Source organism: Lentinula edodes (assembly GCF_021015755.1).
Source record: "Lentinula edodes strain Le(Bin) 0899 ss11 chromosome Unknown C8R40scaffold_12, whole genome shotgun sequence".
Lineage (NCBI taxonomy): Eukaryota > Fungi > Basidiomycota > Agaricomycetes > Agaricales > Omphalotaceae > Lentinula > Lentinula edodes.
Genome location: NW_025764318.1, coordinates 47,214 through 64,287, shown reverse-complemented (window position 1 = coordinate 64,287; position 17,074 = coordinate 47,214). Strand labels below are relative to the sequence as shown.

At 45.0% G+C, this 17,074-nt stretch overlaps 5 protein-coding genes across 5 annotated transcripts; 1 reads left to right on the top strand and 4 right to left on the bottom strand.

The window, feature by feature from the left end:
* Positions 1-1,275: 1,275 nt before the first annotated feature.
* Positions 1,276-2,430, bottom strand: C8R40DRAFT_1068360 (uncharacterized protein; the record flags this gene model as incomplete). The annotated part of the gene is made up of 9 exons (XM_046225999.1): positions 1,276-1,378; positions 1,418-1,587; positions 1,632-1,799; positions 1,832-1,844; positions 1,875-1,894; positions 2,087-2,163; positions 2,246-2,273; positions 2,336-2,359; positions 2,413-2,430. The coding sequence occupies 9 exons, from the start codon at positions 2,428-2,430 to the stop codon at positions 1,276-1,278; spliced, it is 621 nt and encodes a 206-aa protein (XP_046087647.1).
* Positions 2,431-5,559: 3,129 nt separating this feature from the next.
* Positions 5,560-5,789, top strand: C8R40DRAFT_1169092 (uncharacterized protein; the record flags this gene model as incomplete). The annotated part of the gene is made up of 2 exons (XM_046231317.1): positions 5,560-5,596; positions 5,632-5,789. 2 exons carry the CDS (start codon positions 5,560-5,562, stop codon positions 5,787-5,789), a joined length of 195 nt encoding a protein of 64 aa, XP_046087646.1.
* Positions 5,790-8,657: 2,868 nt separating this feature from the next.
* Positions 8,658-9,734, bottom strand: C8R40DRAFT_1169091 (uncharacterized protein; the record flags this gene model as incomplete). The annotated part of the gene is made up of 3 exons (XM_046231316.1): positions 8,658-8,750; positions 8,800-9,062; positions 9,119-9,734. The coding sequence occupies 3 exons, from the start codon at positions 9,732-9,734 to the stop codon at positions 8,658-8,660; spliced, it is 972 nt and encodes a 323-aa protein (XP_046087645.1).
* Positions 9,735-12,726: 2,992 nt separating this feature from the next.
* On the bottom strand, positions 12,727-13,216 carry C8R40DRAFT_1041719 (chromatin remodeling complex subunit; the record flags this gene model as incomplete). Its single annotated transcript, XM_046224013.1, has 3 exons — positions 12,727-12,920; positions 12,973-13,077; positions 13,129-13,216. Coding segments are annotated over 3 exons (387 nt in total), but the record flags the coding sequence as incomplete, so codon positions are not given.
* Positions 13,217-13,845: 629 nt separating this feature from the next.
* Positions 13,846-14,123, bottom strand: C8R40DRAFT_1007635 (SNF2 family N-terminal domain-containing protein; the record flags this gene model as incomplete). Its single annotated transcript, XM_046222818.1, has 2 exons — positions 13,846-13,963; positions 14,023-14,123. Coding segments are annotated over 2 exons (219 nt in total), but the record flags the coding sequence as incomplete, so codon positions are not given.
* Positions 14,124-17,074: the final 2,951 nt, after the last annotated feature.

Here is a 17,074-nt window from a genome sequence, read left to right as displayed (position 1 = left end):
AGAAAATTTGAATGAAATTTGAGCACTCTTCAGGTCATTCAGGACGAGTGAACATACAAAAGAATCTTCAGATATAAACTTGATTGATAAGGCGCCCCCGGGTCATGAAAGAGACGCGGACGCAAAATACAGAGACGCGGACGCGAAATGCAGAGACACATCGTGCAAGATCTAAGTATGTACCAAGTTTGCGGCGAAGACCGTTATTACATATGTGCTCTGTCATTACAATCCTTGCATGTAGTTCCTCCTAGTTAGCCGCGCGTTATTAAATCACAATTGGGACACGGATTGAGACATACTCTGGGCGTCATAAGGTGAATGGTAGGTTCAAATGAAATGGAGTAGATAAATGTTGTAGAGGACAGGCGGCAATGAGTGACCAGTACTCAGTTTCACATACTTTGTTGAACGCGAACTGTCGGGAAGATACTTTGGGATTGTCAGATACTTGAACTCAAAGCACTCAATTTTTTTCTAGCAGTTTATACAAGGTAACTCTGATGAGTTCAAGAGTCTCCGCCCTTCTGCATTTCCTCCTCCTGGTCCCTCTTTCCGTCATCTACAAAGCGGTAGGGCAGTGAAAAAAGGTGGAAAAGTGGGCAGCCAACCCGTCATGTGTGATTTGGAGACGACGGCAGGTGTTTGGGAAATTTTCGACGGATTGGCTGAGTTTAGATGATTTGGTTGAGGAAACCGGCGAGTTTCTGTCCATAACTTGGGCTGAGGCTGTAGCATTTGTAAGGGTGCGTGCATTGGAGTTTGGACCTTGCGGTGCGGACCCTCTTCCGTCGGCGACGTCATCGCTCGCTGGATTTGCGAATACATGGGATCGTCATCTCTTCATTGAAATCCGAATGACCGTGATGTGGGGGCTTTCCGGTCGTAAAACGGTCATGGTCCCAGGCAAAGTCAAATGAGCTTTGCCACCGCAAACGGTGAACTGATTTTCCAGATGTCAACTTCGAAGAGACTGACGATGATAATAACCACCAAGCATGTTCCGAGGAGGAGGATTCCGACGATGGCGCCACCTGGATCGCGGAGAACGCTTCTTGGATTTAATGTACCTGTAGCGCGCAGTTTGCGAGGAATGTGCTTCTTGTCACGAAACTGAAAGGGGAGCGCTAGGAAGCATACAAGTTGCAAGCAAGAAACGGTAAGATGGTATATGCAGTGAATGCGGCATTATTGATAGCAAATCCTTCACAGACAGCCACGTTGGTTGGATTGCCTACGAAAAGTACCAGGTAGGTTTCGGATAGGAAATGTATGTCATAGAGGAGCAGGAACGGTCATTGACCGATAACTGAAAGCTGTAGGAGGACCAAGGTAGCCGAGGTGGGTCACCGAGAATACACGGAGGACACTGTTGGAACTGCAACAGAGGTCAGTGAAAAGAAGAACGATGACGTACAAAAGTTGCGCACATAGCCAATAAGAGAAGACCCTGCCACGGCTCGTAAGGAGAAGAGGTGAAGTTGTTCTCCCAAGAAGAGGAAGTAGAGTACGCGGTGCCCATCCAGTTCGCATCGATAGGTAGATAAGAGCACCCGTGTTACACGAGAATTCTTTTGAGCGCTTATTCTCACAAGTTGAGCGCAGAAATGTTTCAATTTAATTGTACATACCTGCATGGTAAGACAAGTGAAATTCACGAATGAATACACGGAGTCTGGAGGGCTGGTGGTCGCTACCGTTCCATACATATGCGTAGAATATCCAGGTACGTCTTCTGAGGATTCAGGATGAATCAAAACCTTAAACTGGGTTTTGATAAACTTTAGTCTTTCACCCCACTTCGATTGTTATCGATGGAAATCAGACATACAATTTTGTTTAAACTATACGATGTATATGATGATGGTACGTACTGGTTCAGTATATTTACAGACTATGTACAAGCAGATAGATTTAGGTAAGTTATAGGTCGTTCACAACAGCAAAGCAAGGAGCAGTAAGGTACAGAAAATAGATCAAGAAGTGTAGAAGAGATGAAGCGGTTTCAGAACTTTGTAGGAGCGCCGTGCGACACTATACTAGAAAGTCAATTGAATGGACAATGAGGAGCAGCAGATGAACATACACAGTCGATATTCGTACTATTCAATCGGTAGTCATAGAAGGGGTTGTACTGTGGGATCCAGAGGGACCTGCCGAAATCTTCAGGTTATACGCATTCTTTCTGTCTAGAGAGTGCTTTAAAAACGACTTTGCACGAGCCATAATGAGCATTGATACATACCACTTTCTAGGAAAGGACCCTCACGTTTCTTTGGCAGAAAGCTCGTCAACGTTCGAAGCAACACATATATGGCACAAATGGAAAACTAACCATGCGGCGAGTGATAGTTCGATGCTACAAAATATGATGAAGCCCTAGTCACGACGAAGGCGCCTTAGAGAACGTACCACTGTAGGCTTGATCATGAGGCGTCGTTAGTAAGAGGTAAATCCAGGTTCTCGTTGTTCTCACCGTGTTAGCCTTATATATATCGTGTTTGAATGGTAACGACGTTTAGCATTCTTGGTGAAAAAGTGAAAAAGAAACAAACGCACTTGTGTGCAATGGCGATGGCATCGCCTATTGGTGGTGGTGTACTGAAGTGCCTTCTTCCTGGCTCGGCGTATGGTTGTAAGTGGTTTTTCTGGTCCAGTGAAGGACTGAAGGCAATCGCAGCAAACGAACATTGGTTTTCAGGAGAAATTTGTGAATGAGGAAGAAGAGAAGCACGAAGAAATTTAAATAGTTCGGCGTCTACTCGGACACGGTACCCTACTTGGCAAGTCAAGAACCTGATAATTCTGGTTCAGTTAACCCACCGTCTCCCATATTTGTTTTTCCGGCAGCAGTCAAACTCAAATCTGCAGGAGAATCTATGGGACGTGTCCACATAGAGAAGGGTGAGAATTTCAATAATCAAGGAAAGTAGTCGAATATGTCCGGATAGCAGTCCGGCAATATCACCACTGAATAGAAAAAAATTCACACAAATTCACGAGATCACAGAGAATATGACATACCGGATATTGATTAACTAGTCTTGAGCACTGATACGATGATCTTGTCCGAGTTCGAGGAAACGTGCCGACATTACTGAATTTCAGAACCTCAGAGGAAGGTCACCTGGATGAGCCGTCTAATAGTGGACTGATAGAACAAGTGAGTGAATTTGGCTAGACATTCAAATAAGAAACTCATCTTTTTTCCGACTACGGCGAGTACTGCAAGAAGAAAGATTACTCAGGATTGACATGGACTAGAATCTCTCAAATCTAGCGCAAGTAGATTACCAGCGAGAAATGACAACGTGCTCAATCCAAGTTCGAGTTCGACCAGTATCCTTTGACGCAATTTGTCTGGATCTTCGCTAGCTTGTCGATGGCTGCAAATACAGGCACTCGTCACCCTTATTCTCCTCAATCTATATCCATCGCACAAGAGAAAGAGAAACAACATGGACAACCTCGCCCCTTCTGCCCCAAAAAAACAACCCACGCGTCTATCCCTCGTGAACCACCCGTTCTATGGTCCAAGTCTCAACCTCCATTTCACGTCGCCGGAAAGTCTTTTGGGGTAACGAATTCACGGCCAAGCATATCCCGAATTCCAAACAAAACTTCGTCTACTTTGATTGCTTCCAGCAACTAGGATAGGACATGTCCATGTTCAAGACAATGCACCATTTCGTCTCAGTCGGCTCGGGCACATGTGGGACTTCATGTCTTCACAGCAAGGATGCAGCGGAGGAATGGTGCAGATCAAGTGGATAATCACGAGCGGCCTAGTGTTCTTGGTTCTATTATCCCATAGGAATGAAACATGGCTCACTGGCTCTCATCAATATTAATCTGTCAAGCCTTCAAAAAGCGGACTAGAGAGGTGATTATACGCCACGGTGGAATGCACTGCACTAACGTCTACCATCTCCGACATTATGTAGAGGACTATCGCAGTTTGCAAGCTGATTTTGGTTCGCTCGAACGATAAGAGATGAGCCGGGTTTTCAAATTATGAAGGACGATATAGATGAATCGAAGATGCGCAAGTGGTGACATGACCGTGGACCGAAACTAAATATTCAGCCAACAAATCGACAGAGGCTGATCAAAAATTACTGCTATGATGTTCAGTCAAATATGCTAATGAGTAGAGAGGTGATTATTCCAGAGACCTAACCTGTTTTGATCCCGAGCTACACCTGAATATGTCGGTGACTGCTGACATCCGAACACTTCATACACCACGAATTTTTCGTTTTGGGGATAATGTCCATCAATTGCCGGGAACCAATGTAAGGATTCCGAGAGCGACACCAGAATAATATGCTCGCTAATTGTTATGCAGGCAGTTTCGTTTTGTGGATAATGTCCATCAATTGCCGGGAACCAATGTAAGGATTCCGAGAGCGACACCAGAGTAATATGCTCGCTAATTGTTATGCAGGTAGGCACTGAATGTGATGGGCATTAATTCTATCGTATTTGGATTCCCGGCAGTTGGAGGCAGACTCCATGATCGTAAGGGCTGTTGTGTTTGTCGAAGAAAGCGATGGGCTATGTTCAGAGGCTCGTATATGTGATTGCTGAGAGCGGAACTAGTGAGCCGCATGTTTGGCGATTCTTGTTTGTTCCTTTCACAAATTTTTGTTTGTAGTATTCATAGTGATCACATTTATAATACTTGATTGTACTATTCCAAGATTCAACTCCTCGTCAACAGAATCGGCCAATTTCTGTCCTATCCTATCCAAGGTATCACTAGTTCATACCGCATCCCCGTGCGTCGGAGGGACTATTCAAGTACTGCAGACTGCAGCAACATTTGTGGACCGCACGTAGCTGAGTCATACTGGTGTTTTGTTGTGCTGTATGGACGTATTTGACAGGTTTGGATGGGCAAGGAATCAATTGCAAGGTGAATGGTACTGCATTTCTTTTGACGATATCATGGATGTGCGTGACTATTTAAACTAGCTATGGGAATGTGCCTAACTTTGTATCTCAGTAGGTTGAGCCGCATTGCGCAGGTGCTTTGGCGAATATCGTCTGGGGAACCGGCTCGAAATCTCTACGGGGTCAAATCTGGAACACAAGGCAAAACTCATAAGCAGGCAATTTGTAGGAATTTTACTCGCGGTCACTCAAAATTTGAGGGCATTTGAAATGACTTGCGTCTCTGCTCGAGGAACCCAGTCAGGACCAGGATTCTGACGATGCAGATTGTACACACGAATACAAGGCAGTTGTTGTATTGCTGCTACATCCTTGGTGTTTGCCGGATAAGAGGCATATGGCAAGTGTATTTTGACCCTCTATGCACACCGTACTGAAACCGTGGGACAACTTCAGTACCTGCTTATAGTAACGTCTTCGTTTGAGAATGCACAAATGATCTTGCACTTAAATCATCTCGCGACCTCGAAGTCCGGGTGATTTGTAGCACGATGAAATAGAACGCAACTATCTTCCTACAAGTTACACGCTTGCAATCTCAACTTTCATGACGTTGAGATACCGAAGCTCGAGAAGGCCTACTAGTACTACTGGGAGGTCAAGATGTTCGATCTTCCAGAGTCCACCAATTTGCTATCAGGTTGGTAACTGAACCTTATCGTTCATTTCTTCTAGCCGGATTTAATCGTTACTTCATCGCATACGATGACAAGCCTCACAACTGTCTATTTGCCACTCAGGTTTTTGGGTCTCCGCTCAAGGAAGGCGATGCGTTGGATGTCGGGTATCGCCCACGCTCAGGCACTGTATTCTATGGAACAGACGGAAAATGAAGGATGCGTTCACCGGAAACCGATATCCCTATTGGTGCAGATGCACATTGTAGTGTGCATGTCAAGGGACTTGCTCCGAGCATTGATATGCTGACTCTGGGCTATGCATAAAATGCTAGTGCAAGCTCTAACACTCACACCAACACCAACACAAACCATCATCAAACACTAAGTTCAAGGGGGTTTATCATTGAAAAAGCAAGATCACACTGCAACTCTACAAATATCTTCATCATGTGGGTATAATGTTAAGGTTGAATAGTTTTTCTTCTCGAGATTCTATCAAACTCGGGCATGCTAAATCTTTCTTTAACTTTATCTGAACTGAACAAAACCTCTGATTTGTATTATACACTACAAGTACAATCCACAGAAAGAGTGTGCACTACTCACAGCACTCTGACTGCTATTAACTCTGAAGCATAATGGTAATCTGTGACTTTGAACTTTCTTTCTTTCTATCTTTCTTAAACTCTAACTTGTTTAAAGTGGGAGTTAACACTGTATCATCTTTGTTTAAAGTGCACTTGTCACTATAGCCAGAAGCTACTAACCAACCAACCAAATCCTCTCGGAAGTGGGGGGGGAAAGTGCTTGTTCTCATTTAGAGGCCAGCACCCTCCTTATATATCCTCAAAATAACCCTTAACAACTGATATCAATCATTGTAGCATGTGGAACTTTTGTAGCATGTGCTGATTTTGATGGAAATCATGCTGCATCTCGGAGTAGCATGTGGTCTTGTTGTACCATGTGCTACCTTTGATGGAAATCATGCTGTACCTCGGAAGGCTTTCCGGATGAGGGACATATGCTAAATCATTTCTGATATTCTCGGAATTAACTCCAGAGGTCCGGAATATTGTTATCTTTCAATCTTATCATTCAGCTCTATTGAAATGCTATACAAAGGTGAAGCTCGAAACACTTTAATCCTGCAGATATTGTCACAGTCCAAGTCAAACACAAGTGTGGGTTTTAGTATTAGAGCTTTATTATTTGGAAATACAACTGTATTATGCTATGAAGACCCACTTAAGTGTCATTCAGATGCAATCACTGTGTAGTTCTATGTGTTTTCTCTGAATACAATGTACTGTCCAGTCTCAGCATCACTGATAGTACTTTACAGTTGAAAATGCATAATTACTGCATTATAGACTCAAATAAAAATGGGTCATATCAGCGTGGAAACTTTACCCCACCCCGGTGTATGGCAGTGAACGAGGTAGTATATTACGTGATGTCGGGGGTCGGAGACACGCTCACAGCGCGAGGTGATCCCATCGTTTCATCCCCTCTCCGAACCGCTGAACCTATAGCTGGCCTATTACATTACTCCACCTCTCATCACGCCAATAGATGAAGAACCCGCTGCCGGAAGTGATGTATCAAGGTCTCCAAGATACGTATCACCTATCGACTTGCCATTCCATGCACCGCCTAACACCAACCTACCTCCATCTCCGTCCGCACGATGGTTTTGACTCGGATGATAATAATTACTCTTCCGCTGTGTTCACGTCCAGGCCATCATCTCCTGACATTACGGGTGCAATTAACTCCTTCTCTACGCCTCGGCGTATGCGTTGGTCCCTCACTCACCTTGGCTACATCCTTGTCCCACTCAGATGTAGAAACTTGCTTTCAGGTACACCCGCCTTCTGGGTCTTCCTTAGTTTACCTCCGATCGCCCCTAATTCATTTGCAGGCCCTCCTTACAACAAGTTCATGGGACCATTGGGCGAATTATATGGTCGCTCTCGCGTGTTACAATTGGGAAATGCATTTTCATTTAATCTGACTTTTGGGCTTTTATGTTGGCTATTGGACCACTTTGTCTCGTTTCTTTGCCATACCATTCAACGATTGTTCTAATATCTATTATTGCAACGCATTGACGTGTTCTTTCCAGTACAATCAACAAAGAGGTTCATATGAGACCATCACGATACAGTACTCTCTAAGTACTTGCCATTTTGTATGAGAACTGGGGCTGAACATCAAATACGATGTCGAAAATCATTTTCCGTGATTCGTATCACCACATTACGTTCCTGTTCTGAGAGCAGTTATCACTCTGCTCGCTACGAGCCGATCACGTTTTTATCTTTACTGCCAACCTTCTTCCCAGTCCGATCCAGACACTAGCAGCTTCAAGGCAGGTATGAGATCTGTTCCTGGCCAAGGATACCACCTGCAACGACTGGATTTTTTGTTAGATACACTGTATATAGATACAATTCGCGCTTTAACTTAACACGGTGCATATATAAGTAACTACAAGTCTAAACCCACTAAAAGTGCAGATGATTTCACCAAACCACACGAACCCTCTTCTCGTAGCTGCCTGCCTCATAGCAGCCTCGATGGCACTGCTATCGCTAGTAAAACGCAATTCTAGAGCATATTGGTTTTGGTCGTGGATGTCCTGATACCGAAGTGACTTCGCCGCACTGAGTACACACTTTTTTGTCTGTACGAAGCAAGATTCAAACATGTATGAAATGAACATAACTTAAGTACTCACTTTCGCTGAAAGCAAGTTGTATTCATTGACAGATAGTTCATAGCTCACTCCACCTTGAAATTAAACCAGAAAAAAGAGGTGCTTTGTCGCACTGTTCGCCCTTTCCATTGTCTGCTGAATTTGAAATTGGGTGAGATTGGAAGAAACCTCGTGTGCACTTCTTGACACCGTTACGAGCGCTAGGTTTCGGCCAGAAGGATATGCCAATAAGACTTCAGGGGTCTTAGAGATGTGATAATTTGTTTTCTTGGGACTTCCGATCACCTGACTAGACGTTAGACAAACGAACAAATGATACCTGGTATTTGGTATTGGTCACTTACTTTCACACACATATCTCAACCTTCCAGGTATAGACAGCTGATAGTTTCGTGCATATCAGTTTCGCTGAGTGGATGCGTGTCAGCAGGACCGAAACCCTGAACACTACTCTGAAGCACAGATGAGAAACAGTTCAGAGACGAGAAAGGAAAGACGCACAGAAGAACTAGCAATCACAGGCGGGGGTCCATTGAGCTTAGCAGTAACCGAATTTGTCCTCTGCGGTACCGGAGTAGTAGTCGGAGCCGGGACCAAGGCGGAGGCTTTGGAGCTTGAAGGGATTGCATTTGGACTCTTGGGTGAAGCAGGTGCAGTAAATGTCGAAGGAACAGGAACAGGAACAGAAGATGTTCCATTGGACTGCGCAGCAATGGCGTTCGAACTCAGAGGTATGGGTGTCACATTTGGAACTGAGACCGTGTCTGTGAACGTGAAGGCGATGACAAGGATAACAGCTGCATTGGAGGTGGAGAAATACTCTGAGGAGGAGACTCTGCCATTGTAAGGTGCTCTTGATCCATCGACGCCAAATTCCGAAAATCATGCACGAGCTGACTGTCAACGGAAGAAGGCACATTATTAAAGGAGTTCGAGGACCGGGCGGAGGCCGGTGTAGAGAGCGAGTGTGTATGCGTGGAGCGGCATGAGTGGTACGAGTTGTGTGAGTGCTGAGATGGGGTATGCGTATGCAAATGCGGTGAATAAGAATGCGAAAATGCGAAATTCGGCGGAAAATTGGTGGGAGGTGGTGGAGCAGGTGGAGCAGAAGCTGTAGTAGTGAAATTATCAGGAGACGGTCTCAAAGAGGCCCCCGCCCAAGTAACCCTATTCAAGCCCAGCAAACTCAGTCTATTTCGAATCCTTGACGTTGATGGCCTGGTTGGACCAGGCCTAGGATCACTCCCCACAGAATCCACAGTATTTGATGAACCAATCGTATTGAACGTGTTGAACGTATCCACGGTACCCACCGAAGCGAATGATATCGCTGACATGTGTGAGAGCTGAGACATATGTGAATTAGAAGATCGACCTGTGCTATGGACGTCAGTCGAAGAGGACACTATGGAAGAAACATCATCGTCAAGGTCCATTCAACGAACTTTTGTCGACCGTTTGCCTGGTAGATCGCTGTCTCGCCAGTCCATAGTATCATGTGAATAAGTACTGCTAGGCCCTGCGACTCCAATTCCGACTCCAACCACTGGAAGATGTGAAGGATGTGGATGGTGTAATCTAGGAAAAACTGTAACGCCGTTCACATGACGATCTCTATCCCTCGTCGTGGTGCGAATCGGACCTGGCTGTTTCCCTTTCACTACTGCAGATAGACTTGGTTGAACTGCCGCTGGTCCGACAGTCGGTTGCTGCTGGTGCTGATGTTGATGATGCTACATTTGCTGTGTATACGATACACGAATACTCGGGTGTTCACTCCCTCCGCTCCTCCACTCAATTTCCTTTCCCATCCCAGTCGCGCCTTTCGCGCCCTTCATAGAGTTCTTGAGGAAATTACGTATTTGCATCACAGCGCTCGCTTGCTCTCTCTGCATCTTCTCAGCCAAAGCCCGACGCTGGATCTCAGCTTCACGATGGATCCGGAGACGTTCGGCTTCTTTCTTATTATGTTCAGCTTCCTTTTCCGTGAACCGTTTACCATCACCATGATGGACAGGGGGTTTGAGTGTCTCGTGGAGAGGAAGGTTCCCCGCGCATAGACCGTGTATCTGACCCGTCAGACTGTGTACGCTTCAAGGACCCTGTAGAGCTCGACCCAACATCGTGTACGGGAGGCAATTCATGGTTCTACGAATTTGTGGCGTGTTTATCGGACCCGAATCTGCCTAGTAAACTTTTTCCCAAAGCCTGAGAATTTGCCGAGTTTAGTAGATTGAGATTGAGATACCGAGAGGGAGGGGTCCGTGGTGTGAGTTGACATACCATTGGCATGAGAATGGCCATTTAGTGGAGGGTATTCGGGAGATTCGGTTCGAGGGGAAATATCCATAGGTACTGCATAATCACCCTCGTTGCCAGCATGAGTAATAACGGCACCGTTGACAGGCGAATGGTGAAAAAACGAAGGACGGTGAGAAGCAGTAGCAGAAGGTATCTGTAGCTGTGACGTGTGAGAGTGTGATGGAAACCGGGAGGAAGAACACCCGAAAGTACAGATGAGGAGAACGAGGCGCCGTTGAGCCTGTTAAAGGTTGCATTGAAGCTTTCGGGCACTGCAGGCGTCTTCCCGAAGGCCGGAGAGGAGGGCTTGGGAAGAGAAGCTGCATCAAGGTCTCGTTGTACTTGGGCTTGTCAGACCCGGAGGTGTCGTCTGGTACGGCAGTCGCAGTCTCGACCGGGGCCAAGGGGGCGGGGAGAACGGTGTCCGAAGTTCCAATTGTGGTCTCCAATACGGGAGTCGCAGTCGACGCCGATAAGAGAACTAGAGGTTGAGGAACAGTTCCAGGAACGGAAAAACCGACCTTGGATGAAGATACCATTCGTTAGTTCATAATGGCAGCACAGGACAGTCGAATCGTGAACTCACCTTCGCATCGTTTGAGTGATCATCCCCCTCACGTAGAAGTCGTTGACTGCGGGAACATCGTCGAGTACGCCATCCTGTGATGATACCGACCTGAGTTCTGTCTCTACAGCAGGGACGTCCATGAAATCTCCAGCCACGACTTCGACTAACTTTGCAATAGAAGCACGCTGGTTAGAGAAAATGCAACATGGATACACGGTAATCACGGAACGATCATAGGAGCTTACATTTACGGAAATATGCGTTTTATAACTTTCATCATGTTCAAGTTCTTCTTTATCGACGGAGATATCACTCTAACGTATGTTCATAATCAGTAATCTTATAAATTATATAAAAAGATCAACTTGCAATAGACGACTCGCTGGTATAACCATCTACTGGATCTTCTGGAGTTGTCAGTACAGCCGAATTTGGATTCGAGATGGGGAGCTCGAGCAAAGAAACAGTCGTCGGGACATCTCTTGAATTGAACAATCTCAACGTGGCACGCAGTTCCGTGCAGGTGGCTTTCAATTAGGCCAATGACGCTTTGTGCTCGAATTGAAGAGAAACTAAATCGGATATCATCGTCATAAATTTCGACTGCCATTGCAACGATGTTCTTATAGCATTCTCGGATGTGGAGACAACATCGACATGTACAGCCGTAGTGTAGAGTTTCCGGTCAACCATAATACATTGAATGAAAATTGGCATTGAATGAACAGGCTACACCCCGGGAAGAGAAAATAGCTACTACGCTTACCTTGGATTCCTCCAAATCCTTTCGCACTTTCAGCAACTCTTCACCTTGTCGACGGACGAGAGTCGTTACAAGGTCGACATCCGTGCTTTCGATGAATGATATGTGAAGGTGAAAGGTTGACGAGCATGAAGTGAGAAGAGACAGAAGCTAGTAAGTTTTCTCTCACATGCCACGCCGTTGAAGGCCGTTTTGTATGTGGGTGCTGTCCAGAAGTTACATCGAAAGCTGTCACTATCTATAAAGAGAGCTTGGACCAAACATCATCAGATCTAGATGCGTGGGAACTGCCAAAGGGAGCATTTCGAGGTGACGCTCGTGGCTGCGTAGCTTCCATCAATACCACATGTACAAGGCTTCTCCAGGACATGCATGTACATATTGATCACTGGTTGGCGTCCTGAGAATCCAAAACCTAGAATCCTACCGCCCGCTGTCCCTGAATGGGACCGTGTCGGTTTTTTCCTTTCCTATCAAGACTCAGGGCCTCAATCGACGCTACCCCCACTTAGTTGACTTATCAGGACGGTAGTTTAAACGAAGAAAACATATCGGCATCCAAAGAATAGACTTGGCGGATTCGCTACATGTGCTATTTCGATCCCTTCATCATTTCGCCCCACATTTCGTCATACGTCCCACCTAAATTGTCCCGGTGCTACTTCAGTCAACCCAATAATTGAGTGATCTCATCGTTCGAGACTTCCTTGATGTTCTCATTGTCATCACAAACCAATGCGTTGAGGGCAAGCTTCCTTTTCTTGTCCTGGAGCTATTCAGGTGATATTCATTCCATTTACAGAGCACGGCAAAGAAACAGGCTCACTTCCATGATTCGCATTTCCACGGTGTCTTGTGTGATAAGCTTGTAAACATTGACAGTCTTGCTTTGTCCTATGCAATGCGCACGAGCAAATGCCTGCTCCTCAACAGCAGGGTTCCACCATAGATCAAATAGAACAATGTTGTTGCAAGTTGTAATATTGAGCCCTGCGTGTCAGATTATTTGAGGTATGCTGTTATATATAAAACTTGTCCATACCAGTCCCTCCCGCCATCAATGAAATCAATACGACAGTAACATCGGGGTCGGTTTGAAGGGCGATCAGTTTCTGGTTGCGCTTTTTCATGTCCATCATTCCATCCACTAGAATGATACGACTCAAACAGGTCCATGCGCAAGAACATCATTACTTACGTCGGGAGAAACGTATATCCTGTCTTTTCAGGAAAGGCTCGATGAGATTGAGCACCGAGGTGAACTGAGAAAAGATGATCGTCTTCTCATTTCCAGGTCGAGCTTTGATTTCACGCAAGATATAAAGCGCAGTTGTGATCTTACTCGAAGGTTCGTTTTTTCCAAACCGTCTGGCTGTTTCGATGAAGCGCACACAGGCCTCCCTATGTGTAGCAGACTCATTCCCGATTGAACCACCAAGCCGTACACTGCACAAAGGGCATTTGTTGTCATTCTCTGAACCATCTTCATACTTCACTTTTGTTTGATCTGCTAATAGAGCGGGATGTGCACAAGCTCGAGGTCTTAATGTGAGCTGACGGCAGAAAGTGAATACGAATTGTAGCTTTACCTTGCTGTAGACGTAGAACCAGGACCCAAGCAGTGCTGTGAAGGCGCAAGTTGCCCCGTTCCAGATGTTTGGATACTTCTCCTAGAACTTCTTGCATTCGCGTTTCTAATGCGTCATAAAATTCTCGTTCCGGTGTTGAAAGATCGCAGTCCCAAACTTGGATCTTGAGCTCTGGAAGTACGAGGATGGGAAGACCGTTGACGTAGTCAGTCTTAAGTCGTCGTAACATAATGTGACTGAGTGCAAGCTAAGGAGTCGTTCAATCACCCGAGATACCAAAAACACACAAAACAAACCTTCAGAAGTCTGTTAGCTTGTGCTGCATCCTTCTTATCATTCTTCGTGACTGGGTACTCTATATTGCTCTTGAACCACTGGGCATTGGAGAAATTCTTAATGCGAAGGAAATGGAACAAGGAAAAAAGATCAGATATTCTGTTTTGCCTGTAAGACAAATTCTGAGCGCTGTTCACATAAAGCATATTATATCGAAAAATACTCACACCGGTGTTCCGGTCAAGCACCATCTGTGCTCCGCATTCACAGCAAAGGCAGCCTGAGCTTTCTTTGTACTAACATTTCGGATCTCATGTGCCTCATCTATACAAAAAGTCACGCTCAAAACAGAAAGAAGTGAACAGTAATACCTAGTACAAGACGACGCCAAGTTATTCTGAATAGACCATGAGATATCGCTGGCAAGTTACCGTCTAATGTTCACTATCAGTCCGGATGTCAAAATACTAGTAACAGAAGTATGTTCACTACCTTCGATATATTGGTAGTCATTACTCAGAGTCCCATACGTGGTGAGTACTATGTCTGTTTCCTTCAAGATTGTCAGAGCTAGAAAATTCAACCGACCGTCATCACTTGTCGAAGGAGTCATATACTAGGACTTACTATACTTAACATCCCGATTGGGACCATGATAGATGATGCAACTGGGTTTCTTATTAGGTAGAAAGAAGCGTTGGATTTCCTCATGCCACTGAACAAGGATAGATTTCGGCCCAACAATACTAACAGGTACAGTCCTTAGTAGATAACAATCCGCAGAATGTTCAATCGACTTACAGGGTCGGGCTCAGGTTTTCACCTGCGGCAAGCGCTCTTAATTTATCATCATAGATTCGGACAAGAGTCTGTATGGTCTTTCCGAGACTAAGTATTGCATGTAATGAGCAATGGCTGAATGATTGACAATTGTACAGACGCACCCCATTTCATCTGCCACGATTCCACCGTTTCGGCCATTACTTTCCTGATCCGCCATCCATTGCCTTGCATAAGCTTGGTGTGACCTCAGTCTAAGGTTTGAGTATTCTATTACCATGCCACATTTGTGGTAATCGTGAAATCGGCGTTCCCGATTGTTGAACCACTTGAAAATATCCTCATCTGGGTTTACAGCTTTGCTAATTTGGGTCCCTATCGGAATGGGACTCTCAGGCCCTAGTGAGTGTCCGGTTATCATGCAGGTGAGTAAAAGGTTGAAAGGCACTTGCCAAAGGGGGTCGACGTTGATCGTTGCAGCTTGTCGCCTTCATCTACAACTACGTCATCATTGATATTGGCACCTTGACGGTCTGAGTTCGACAGCTTTAAGGAATCTTGGTTTGATTGACTAAGTTGTGTGTCGGGTGATTCGATCTGGAGGACGTTCTCAATATTAATTCCATGAGTTATTTTTCCAAACACATTCTCATCCGGAGGTATGAAGAGAGGATGAGGCTTCACATCATCCGAGAATGAATTTGGAAATATGATATGTCTAGATGCGAGGTAAGGATGTTCAGTCTCCTGCAATGAATCCCGCACACACATACCGTGGCGCCATACCGACTAGGTGCTTGACGTTCAAACTTTGGACCTAAGTTATTGATTTAGGGTCAGAGGTTTTGGGTTCTGGAGCTCCAGGTTTTGAAGGCAGTCGTTGATACATGTTATGACATCTATCAAAATAGGAAAGAGATATATCTTTGTTCTTGCTCTGATGTTAATGAGAAGAACAACAGTTACCAGGAGACTTACAATAAGAAATCGCTGGGAATGGAATCCTCGCAGAAAGACAAAATCCAATCGTTCTTCAAGCATGTTACGATAAGAGAACAAGGGCTGCGCTTTGAATTATAGATGTTTGATAGTTGCCAGGATAATGTCCTGAGCTATCTATCTGAGTAATCTACTCGGGCAATAAGAGAACAAGGGCTGCGGAATTATAGATGTTCGATAGATATTTGATAGTTGTCAGGATAATGTCCTGAGTAATCTACTCGGGCGTCATGTGAAGAAGACAACGAAGTATAACGTGCAGTTTGATTTCCTTGACAATGGGAGCTTGGATGCTTGGAGATTGGTGTCTGGTAAGGTATATTAGTCATGTTACGAGCAAAGGTACATTCAATCCACATACTAGTTCATAGCTTTTATCATACGCATCATGGTCCTGCTCCTCTCGATCATAGAATTCGAATAATCATCACAAATGGTTATGTTCGCTCAGTCAATAGGGCTGAGACGTCAAGGCACAGATTTTCTTTGGTATCAGCAGAATGTGTATCAGGACCACCACATGCGTTAACCATTGCGTGATAAACAATTAATACACATATACAGAACCTGCGCCTCCCACGCTGAATCGCAAGGCCTATGACGATGGGCCATCCAGCACCGAATTCAGGTACGGTACACACAGCTTCGTGGTAAAGCATTGACGCGCATCCTCATTGTGAAAATATTTATGGATTAAGGGCCTGGAGAAAGGGTCCTTAGTAATAATCAAAACAGATCTAGAGACATAAACTCACTGGCAGTTCAAGTACACTGCTCCTCTAACATTTGGTGCTGAGTCTAACCAACTGAGGCGTTGTTTTCGTCACTGCCTGAGTATAGAACAAGGCTGGATAAAGAAAGAGTTTTAATCGAAGTCAATTAACAAAAACTCGACGTCAATGAAATTCACAAAACGGTATCTATATCAACATGGCATAGACACATAGGATCCGAACTTGTTCGATAGTCCTTTGGGACAATGTGTTTTTGTCAGTCGCACATGTTGAATTGTTGCCACCTTCTTCCATGTGCAGACTACCGTTTGGAATGTCAGGACGTACTTCTGAATAAGAAGAATAGAATTGATACTGAAAATGAAGAAATAAAGGGAGACCTTTGTTCTCTAAATTCTGGCGATTCGACTGCAGCTCTTCACATGTGGTCATTACTTTCGCCGACTCCAATCGTTATTGTTTCCGTAAAAATTAGGTGATGATAGACAAATACGCGTTATTAATATTCGTACATACGATTGAAACAACCTCCAGGCTATCGTCATCGGATTCCGGATTCATGAGATGAGCCTAGAATATGTCAAAAAATTAGGGCAAGGTCATGATTTCAGAAAGATAAGAAGACCTCGTGTGTGCTTGCATCTGGAGAGCTCTGCGGCAACTGGTTTGAGGTGAAAGTGCACGAAGGCGTGTGTGGAAAGAGGACTAGTTCTTCGCAATCCAGTGCTAGATTATAAAGCTGATGTCCTGGAGGTATCGAAGAAGA